The sequence below is a fragment of the Acipenser ruthenus genome, chromosome 55, assembly GCF_902713425.1.
Source record: "Acipenser ruthenus chromosome 55, fAciRut3.2 maternal haplotype, whole genome shotgun sequence".
NCBI lineage: Eukaryota > Metazoa > Chordata > Actinopteri > Acipenseriformes > Acipenseridae > Acipenser > Acipenser ruthenus.
The window spans coordinates 4,185,095-4,194,898 of record NC_081243.1 but is presented as its reverse complement, the minus strand read 5'-3'; the positions used below and the strand labels follow the sequence as shown (position 1 = coordinate 4,194,898).

The 9,804-nt window shown below is 40.0% G+C and overlaps 1 protein-coding gene across 1 annotated transcript; it reads right to left on the bottom strand.

Moving 5' to 3' along the window:
* Positions 1–3,987: 3,987 nt before the first annotated feature.
* On the bottom strand, positions 3,988–7,692 carry LOC117401657 (epidermal differentiation-specific protein-like). Its single transcript, XM_059017175.1, has one exon. It carries the CDS (start codon positions 7,550–7,552, stop codon positions 6,518–6,520), a length of 1,035 nt encoding a protein of 344 aa, XP_058873158.1. The 5' UTR covers positions 7,553–7,692; the 3' UTR covers positions 3,988–6,517.
* Positions 7,693–9,804: the final 2,112 nt, after the last annotated feature.

Here is a 9,804-nt window from a genome sequence, read left to right as displayed (position 1 = left end):
CATGTGTAAAGTGAATAATTGTTAATCAAATGAACTACACCTCCCATAATGACCTGCTAACTCTGAGATGGATCCGGTTCCGGTAGGAAGTTGGTGCTTCACCAGAGACGGAGTTCTCTGTCTTCTCATGCTTGAAAAATACATTTGGCTCAGTAGTGCAAAATAAGCAACACATTGCGTTCTGTATCGATTTGAAACGGAACGCAACATTTTATTAACCAATACAGGACGATTCCGTATTATACAGAACAGGTGGCAACCTTGGCAAATGAGAGGTACCTGGAATGCCACTGAAGAACAGAGGAAACGGATTACTGCTGGGAATGGATACATCCGAATGGAAATGTTTTGTATAAAGGATGGACACCACAAATCATCATCTGATTCTGTTCATAGTGACCTGGGTTACTGTTTACAGTCAGCTCACTTGAATGTTTTATGAAATGTATTGTTTATCCTATTCACTGTAGTGGAAGTTTTCAAATACCCTTGAACCTAGGTATGGTAAGGGCTTAACCTTCCAGGTCCTCTATCCCGGCCCGCGTGTTGACTCAATGAGGAGACGCTGCAGTTCAATCAAAGATCTTTATTATAAGTTTGCAAACTGGCGCACTCAACGGAATAACACAGGCTCCGTTAGCAATCAGCAGAGATGCACACTGAGCTAATTTTAAATGCAGCTTATATAGTTTTCTGGAACATCATACAAGAAGGAAATTAAACAGTGTAACCATATAAGGATTGGTTATAAGACTTAAAGGAAGTGGAGACCATATAGGGTCACAGTCAGGCTATAGAACAAGCCATTTCAGAGAATCATACAAACAGTCATAAGACAAGTGCACGCTAGACATGACAGCTAAAATTAGTTTACTGGTTGCTCCTTGTTACCCACAAGGGTTGTTTACTTTAGATTCTCATTGGTTCGTCTGAATAGAGAGGTTAATAATAAGTCTCTGATTGGTTGTTGCTACTCCTGCCGGAGGGGGGCAGTTCCCCCCCCCCCCCGTGAGTTCCAAGGAACAGCCAGTTTAGTTTAAAACAAATTATACTTTTACATTTTGTTACACACAAAATCATTATTTTCCTTTAATACATGTCCCGCTAGCCCTATTGGCTTGGGACAGGCTTCAACTTCAACCTAACGTTACAGTCTGTATTGATATCTTAAAACCTATTTGCTTCCTTTTGAGCAAGCTTTGCAATTGCAATGTTACAAAAATTCCATTACAGTCCCCTCCTTTGGTGCCGTGCAAACCCGGTACCACGTTTAAATGGCATCATACCTAAACTCAACCCCTCTTCCTCTTTACCTTCAGTGACGAGGAGGGGCATGGTCAAATGTTTAGTGGTGTTAATAGCCCCGTATGCGGGAACACAATACTTCATTGGCTAGCCCTGTAAGTAATCTCTTTTGTTTCGTAAGCACATATTTCAAATAACAGAATAATAAAATAGCAATAGACAAAACCAATAATGAAATAAGCGAGGACCCCTGTCCCACCACATTCCACTAGTCAGCCCAGTCCACTCCAGCACTTTCCCTAGCTAATCCACATAGGATACCCCACCCATGTGATCAGACATCTGCTAATATCAGTTGACCAGCGTTGCCCGCCAGCGACGCCTGCACTCTACTAACTCTCGAGTGAACGTCCATAAGCTGCTTGTTAATGTGTGCCAATGCCACCAGCATACCTGTATGATTGATTGTCTTCATCCATTCTTCAGCATCTTTGTTAATGCCTGTGATGTTAATAGGTGGAGTGGTGTGCATGCTCAGGTGTCCCACAGTCACAACACCCTGCTGGTGAAAACACACAGCCGGCGACATGAGGCTTACCTGGCCGCTACTTCCCACCCCCATGCTTGAGGTGATTACACACCATGTTCCATTTCTCATCTGAGTGCATCTTTCGTACCCTAGCTTTGGGTGTACCGTTGCTTCCATCAATTGCATTGACAGGTTAGTGCTGTTAGCACGGTCACACAGAACAGCATCACCAAATTCAATACACTCAGTGGCTTTGAAGTACAGGGTGGCATTTTTGAGCACGCTGATCAACCCATGTTATTTGTGGGACTATAACCCGCGTTCCAATTACTACCCCTAGACTACTATCCAGGTACTGTGGTGGACCCGACCGGTGGCATGTGGCACTATTAAAATAAAACAAATATCTTCATCACATCGTTCAGTACATATCAGTATCCGGTCATATCCCACGCAACACCTGTTCTCTCCAAGCTGTCAAATTTACATCTTCAATTATTGTGTCAACCGTCTTTCACCAGTCATTTGTTCAGCCATGGCCAATCTCTGAATGGCATCACCTGTTTTCAGAAACCGGCCATGGCTTTCATTGTCCTGCTGTATACTATCTATGGAATTGAGGCTTGAATTCACAGTCCCGAACCACCCAGCAATGTCGTCAATCAGACCCCTCCTTTGACGGCCACCTGCGTTATGTTGGTATGTATCCAATCCACGATTAAGAGTTTTATTCAGTATTTTAGCTAATAGGCTAAACTCACCACACCTTTTGGTGTAATGTCGTTCGATATCTTCAATGTTCATTTTTACCAACGTTTGCAACCAGGTTGCTCCCATCACAAATGGTTTTGCCTCTCCCACAGCTATCAACCTGTCTGGGGAAAGGGCATTAGTGGGGGACATTGAGTGGAATGGAACTGTGGCTTCATACCTCCCATATACCATGTATTTTCACAAGTACCATCACACACACTGTGTGCACATTAACACATGTCCAATTGCTTGTTGCATTAGTTTGTTCTTGTTGTCACTGTTTGGCACAGTTTTTTCGTCCAGAGACAGTCCACCTCCAATGACGCATCACTGCTTACAGTTCGGTTGCATATTGACTCATACTGGACCCCTCTTACTGTTAGTCGCCATATCACGAGTAGAACATTGTTCAAACTGTGTTGGAGTCATTGCATTGTTCTGGCTTATCAAACGCACAGGTTGCCACGTTCCCTCTATGCTACTCTCGAAGGAAAGTGGTCTTTGTCGTTGTCTAAGGATTCACGTGCAATTCTCCCAGGGGGCCCCCAAAGTTTGTCTCTCTGCACACGCCTCGTTCCACGCCCAGAAGTGTGGAATCCTCTCCGACTCTGGAATGACATAATACCTGGAACACAAATCATGTTACTGTCCGTTGCTGCTCCCGCTGTCTGTGGAAAGAGATATACCATTAGTTTTGGGGTATTCAGTGTCAGCAAATTCAAACTGAGATGTATCCACGCGGTGGTACCGTTTGGTCTGTGTCCAACGTACTCACTTAACCCCATGTGGGAGCTTCACTGCTACCCTAGCTTGTGTCACCATCAGCACTATGTATTAACCAAACTGTTAACATCTCTTTCTCTTCTTGTGTCTATTTTGTGTGTCTATAATAGACTGCTGTTTCTGTGCAAGAATGACAAAATATATCTACTGACACAGCTGCTGTTTTGTGGTTAACAGGAAACCGCACTGCTTCCTTAGCCAGTTTCAGCCTCCTCGTTGCTTTTGTGCTTTCACTTTAGTTGACTGTGTGGGTTGTCCAGTTCTTTACTCGGTCCTACAATGAAACGATCACCTATGCCCGAGATTACCACAATTGTCACATTTAGGCTTCTGCCCCTGTTTGCAATCTGACCTTTGTGTCCCATTTTACCCCAGTTCTGACATGCTCAATCAAATTGTACAGCACTTATTTTCTTTTTACTACTACACATGATCTACTACCCCTACTACCCCTCCTTTGGACACATGGTCAAGACCGTGTGCCCACTTACACATCATGGGGTACCAGGCGAGTGGCAAAATGGGTTTACCGTTTGGCCCCAACCAAAACCCAGACTCGGTTTGGCCAAATTGTAGTGGAAGTTTTCAAATACCCTTGAACCTAGGTATGGTAAGGGCTTAACCTTCCAGGTCCTCTATCCCGGCCCGCGTGTTGACTCAATGAGGAGACGCTGCAGTTCAATCAAAGATCTTTATTATAAGTTTGCAAACTGGCGCACTCAACGGAATAACACAGGCTCCGTTAGCAATCAGCAGAGATGCACACTGAGCTAATTTTAAATGCAGCTTATATAGTTTTCTGGAACATCATACAAGAAAGAAATTAAACAGTGTAACCATATAAGGATTGGTTATAAGACAAAGGAAGTGGACACCATATAGGGTCACAGTCAGGCTATAGAACAAGCCATTTCAGAGAATCATACAAACAGTCATCAGACAAGTGCACGCTAGACATGACAGCTAAAATTAGTTTACTGGTTGCTCCTTGTTACCCACAAGGGTTGTTTACTTTAGATTCTCATTGGTTCGTCTGAATAGAGAGGTTAATAATAAGTCTCTGATTGGTTGTTGCTACTCCTGCCGGTGGGGGGCAGTTCCCCCCCCCCCCCGTGAGTTCCAAGGAACAGCCAGTTTAGTTTAAAACAAATTATACTTTTGCATTTTGTTACACACAAAATCATTATTTTCCTTTAATACATGTCCCGCTAGCCCTATTGGCTTGGGACAGGCTTCAACTTCAACCTAACGTTACAGTCTGTATTGGTATCTTAAAACCTATTTGCTTCCTTTTGAGCAAGCTTTGCAATTGCAATGTTACAAAAATTCCATTACATCACTTACAAGCAATGTTTTAATGACACAGGGTGGGGTTATAGCAGAATGTACATACTGTTTTAAAGGTGTATGTATTTAATGAGTGATCCCATGATCCTTGCTGTGTCACGAGAGCTATTCACCATATATGTATGTATTGTAAGCAGTTTAAAATTACCAGAATAAAGCTATTACGTGTAGTTTTGTGCATGTAAACTTTTCATACAAATTTAAAATGGTATAAAGAAATCATTGTATTTAATTTATTATTTTCAAACAAAGAAATACCAACAGAAAGTTGTCAGTTACTCTGTTTACTCAACAGTTGATTCAGGCAGTGCTTGAAATGGGGCCGTACTCACCACCACTTTTCAATTTCAAATATTTGAGTCACTGACTATCTGTTCTGCATTTATGTGACTTTCTAGTTGTTACTTTGTTGGCCCACCAGCAGCTGTAAGATTAACGTCATAGCAGAGCATAGACTGCAACTCCCAGAGTGGATTACAAAACCATTTCAAATGATCCAGGTCAAGTCGTGGTGATGAGAGAGGGAGGTCACTTTATTTATTTATTTTTTTTCTCATTTCAAGCACTGGATACAGGTGATTATGGCAGAATAGATAGGTAAATGTATATTATAAAATCGACTTTGTAAATGGATATAAATGCTCAATTAAATACTACAAATCATAGCATGCTCCTACTACTCGTGCAGAATGGTCAGTAATGATACGTTTTAAATTCTTACTCGTTGCCCCTTTAAAACACGACCCAACACACACAGGAATGGATTTTTGAAGCGCGGTTGCACTATTTTTAATAAACACAAAAACAAAAATAAACAAAACAAACACCTAGCTCTTCTTTGAGCAATAACTAAAACAAAACAGGAACATAAACTAAACAGGACAGCTAAGCTGTTTACCTGTACAAAAACAAACAGAATAGCACACACACACAACAAAAAGGCTTCACTCTACCCTTTTTCTTTTTAAATTACGGCTGTACCCACACACCAGCACAGTCGGGCTTCTACCCTCTTCAGCAGCTGCCCCAAGCAGACTGACTGCTCTCCTTTTAAACCCTGCACCTGGCTCCAATTTTCAATAGTAGCTAGGTGCAGGTAATGATCAATCAATAAAACAATTAACAAAAACAATTAAACAATTAACAAAACAAAAGTGTGCCTTCCGCACATGTTTTTTCTTCAGAGAGGTTTTAACCCTCTCCCTGCCATCTCACAATATATATATATACACACACACACACACATATATATATATATATATATATATATATATATATATATATATATATATGATATTGATAAAACAGAATACTAAATATGACTTGTATTTTTCTTCAATAAAGCATTAGTCTGAATTGCAATTTACACTACAGGTCTAAATCATTAAACATCTTTGTAAGTACAAATACAGTATACATGATTATATCTTCTGACCACTTTAATCCGATGACCATTTGAAAAACATTGATTTCTATCATTGTGACATTATTAGTATTTTACAAAACAGAAACAGTTCTAATAACAGTTTGAGTAGTCAATTAGTTTTACTTTGGGAAAATCAGCCTGCCAATACACTGCATTTGACAATGCTGACGTTCTGAAATAACATGTTAAGCAACTAAATGATTAAGATGTTGCTGAAGTCAATCACCATTCACCCATATTTCATTAAACAGATGTATATTGAGATCTATGATTAACAAAAGAACTAAGCACCATTAAACTGAAATCTATTTTAAAGAAATCAATCCACCATTATACAATGCTGCAGTAGCATGTTATATCTGAGTTCAAGTAATGATCATAGACAGTGCTAAAGACATGCTGTATACAGTTATAAGGGTATATTAATCACATAATCATTCCCTTTTCTGTGAAGAAAACTCTATTTTTTCTTCTTTGTACTCAGTTTGCAAGGTCAGCCCTGATTGGCACCTATACTCTCCATATTCAATCACACTGTGCTTGCCCTGAGTTATAGTCAGCTTGACTGGCAGCTTTACATCAACTTCTTTCCTGATCACAGACACAGAGAGCTTGGTGTGCGGATGGATTGTCGCTGGTAGGGTGATGTTCACCTTCTTTGTCTCAGTGTGTGATTCAGATTTCCCCTTTTCAACTGTGAAGGTGTTGCTGACAGACAAAGTGAATTCTTTCTTCACTTTGAACACATCTACAGAGAAAGTTGTCCCTGCACTAATTGTTGTAGAATTATTAAAACTGAAGTTCTCAGTGATAGTACCTGTGTACTCCTTGCTGAGTGATGTGGAGAAGGTTTGCTCATGGTCAGTTGGGTTCAGACCACAGATAGAATCGATGATGAAGGACTTCTCCTTCTCTTCCTTCTTCTCCCAGAGGACCTCCGCAGTCACAGTCCCCTTGCCAGGCTTCAGAGGGCGCAGGTGGGACACACGGTCATGGAACGACAGTACACCATAGTCAGGAACACGCTCGCCATCCCGGGCCGTGATGTATCTGCCTCCTCTGTCTCCGTGCTCATATAGAAGCCAAGCACCTTTTTGCACAATGTGGGAGGATGCCATGTCATTGAAGGAACCATAGCACAGATTTGCCTCGCAGGTGAGGACTATTTCTTTTCCTTTGTAGTTTGAGTGTTCATACAGAGTGATCTTAGGGTCGTGCAGGTCCTCTGTGATGAGCCTCAGTGAAGAAACAGTATCATGCTTACTGACATTGCTGTACTCTCCTTCCTCATAGACCCACTCCAACCCCTTGTAGTTGAGGTGTTCGTATAATACCCAGGGTTGCCCGATCACTTTCACTGAGGATATGCAGTTGTCAAAGTTTTTGTGGACCAGGTTTTGAATGTCATCGGTGAATTCCATGCTGAGACCGCGGAAATCAGGGTGCGCATAGACAATGATCTTGTTCATGGTGACTGCTGAAGGCTGTGTCTTTGAGGGTTTATATCTCAGAGAAAGTGTGAGCTGAGTGAAGGAAAGAGAACCTTTTATACAGTCAACTTCCTGAACTAGGGGAGGGAGGAGTGTATGGAAGTGTTGTGCAAGAGAATGATCTGAACAGTCATTCCATGTCGATTAAACTGTCACATGGGTTGATGGCAAAAGTTTTTTTTGCAATTTTCAAATTGGGCATCACTTTGGTAAATCGGACTGCTGAGGTGGGAAGCTGTGGGAAACAGTAAATGTGTATTCATCTTTGTAATGCTTTTTATTGTAACTAATGCAGCTATTTTGTCAGGTAAAGCATAATAATAATATTAATTTAGTGGGAAGAGTGATCCCATGATCCTTGCTGTCTCACTAGAGCTATTCACTGTTTACTATGTATTTTGGGTATGTATTGTAATCAGCAGAATAAAGCCACTACATGTCGTTTTTTAAACGTAACTTCATACAAATTTAAAATGGTTAAAAGAAAAAGACTGGTTTAATCATTGTATTTTTTGTCAGTTACTCTGTTTACTCAACAGTTGATAAAAGTGATTATGGCAGAATAGACAGGTAAGGCATCTTGTGTTATATTTTAAATGCATATTATAATCAACTTTGTAAATGGATATAAATTCTCAATAAAATACTACAAATCATAACATCTTGTGTAAATTGCAATTCAGACGAATGGTTTTTGGTAGAAAAATACTATTTAGTTTAAAAGTAATATTTAGTATTCTGACCCCTTTTCGATATGTGTTTTCTGTTCCCAACCATACACGGAATATCTGTCTGCCCAACTCATACACGCAGTTCCCAACCAGACCTCTCCTCTCACCTCCTCCCCGTCATCCATCCCTATCTCTTACTAAGCAGCCCTCGAAGGCCCCCCGTGAAAGTCTCTTCATGAATTCAAATAGATAGGACTAAATAACAATGAATAGAAAAACTAAACAAAAAAAAGACCCCAAACTATACATTTCTCTAGAGCTGGATTGCAGCAGTTAAAGGCTTAACAGCTATTAATGAAAGGTTTAAAGAAATGGAGAAAGATGGAAAATAAAAACACAAAACAGGGTCTTGCTAATGTTTAAATCTGTGTTTGCGTGCAATGTGTGGAACTGTTGGTGCTTACAGAATGTAACCAATACATTTGATTCATTATCCAAAGTATGTGTGTAATGGAATTTTTATAACATCGCACTTGCTTAGCTTGCTCAATAGCAAACAAATAGGTTTTAAGATAACAATATAGGTTGTAACGTTAAGTTTAAGTTGAAGCCTGTCCCAAGTCAATAGGACTAGCAGGACATGTTATAAGGAAAATAATAACTTTATGTGTAATAAAGTTATAAAAAGTATAATTTGCAGTATACTGAACTGACTGTTCCTTGGAACTCGCGGGGGGTGAACCATCACCCACCGACAGCCAATCAGAGACTAACTATTAATCTCCCCATTCGGATGAACCAATGAGGATCTAAAAGTAAACAACTTTGTGGGTAACAAGGAGCAACCAGTTTAAACTAATTTTAGCTGTCATGTTTAGCATAAACTTATCTTGTGACTGTTTTATGATTCTCCAAAAATGGAGATAATTTCTTTTTCTATAACTTGACTGTGACCCTATATGGTCCCCACTTCTTTTAAGTTCTATAACCAATCCTTATATGGTTACACTGTTTAATTTCCTCCTTTGTATGATGATCCAGAAAACTATATAAGCTGCATAAAAAATTAGCTGGGTGTGCGATTCTGCTATTGCTAACAGAGTCTGTGTCACTCTGTTGAACGCTCCAGTTTGCAAACTTATCTATTAAAGGTAAACTTCTGTTTGACTCAATTTGTCTCTTGGCACATTCTTTTCGGGTCTAAAAGGAGATATTGAAATTTCCACTACAATTGTTTCTTCTTTTTATTAATAACGTTAATGTTTTTTTTTTTGGTTGTGTAAGAATATACAAAATCTGAATGGCTGGAGAGATTTTTCAAGTTCCATATACAATTGTAAAAATATAAAGTGTTATTGAAATCTCCAACTTTGTATATGCTAAATTGATTTCAAAAGTCTAATAAAGGAAATTATTTGTTCAATTGAGGGTTCAATGAAATAATTCAGAGCAGCTCCTCAGTTGGAACAAAAACCAGCAGAGACACAGACAGACAGACAGCAGGGGGTCCCCAGGACCAGGGCTGAAAACCACTAATGTACACAGCAGAGCTGCTATACT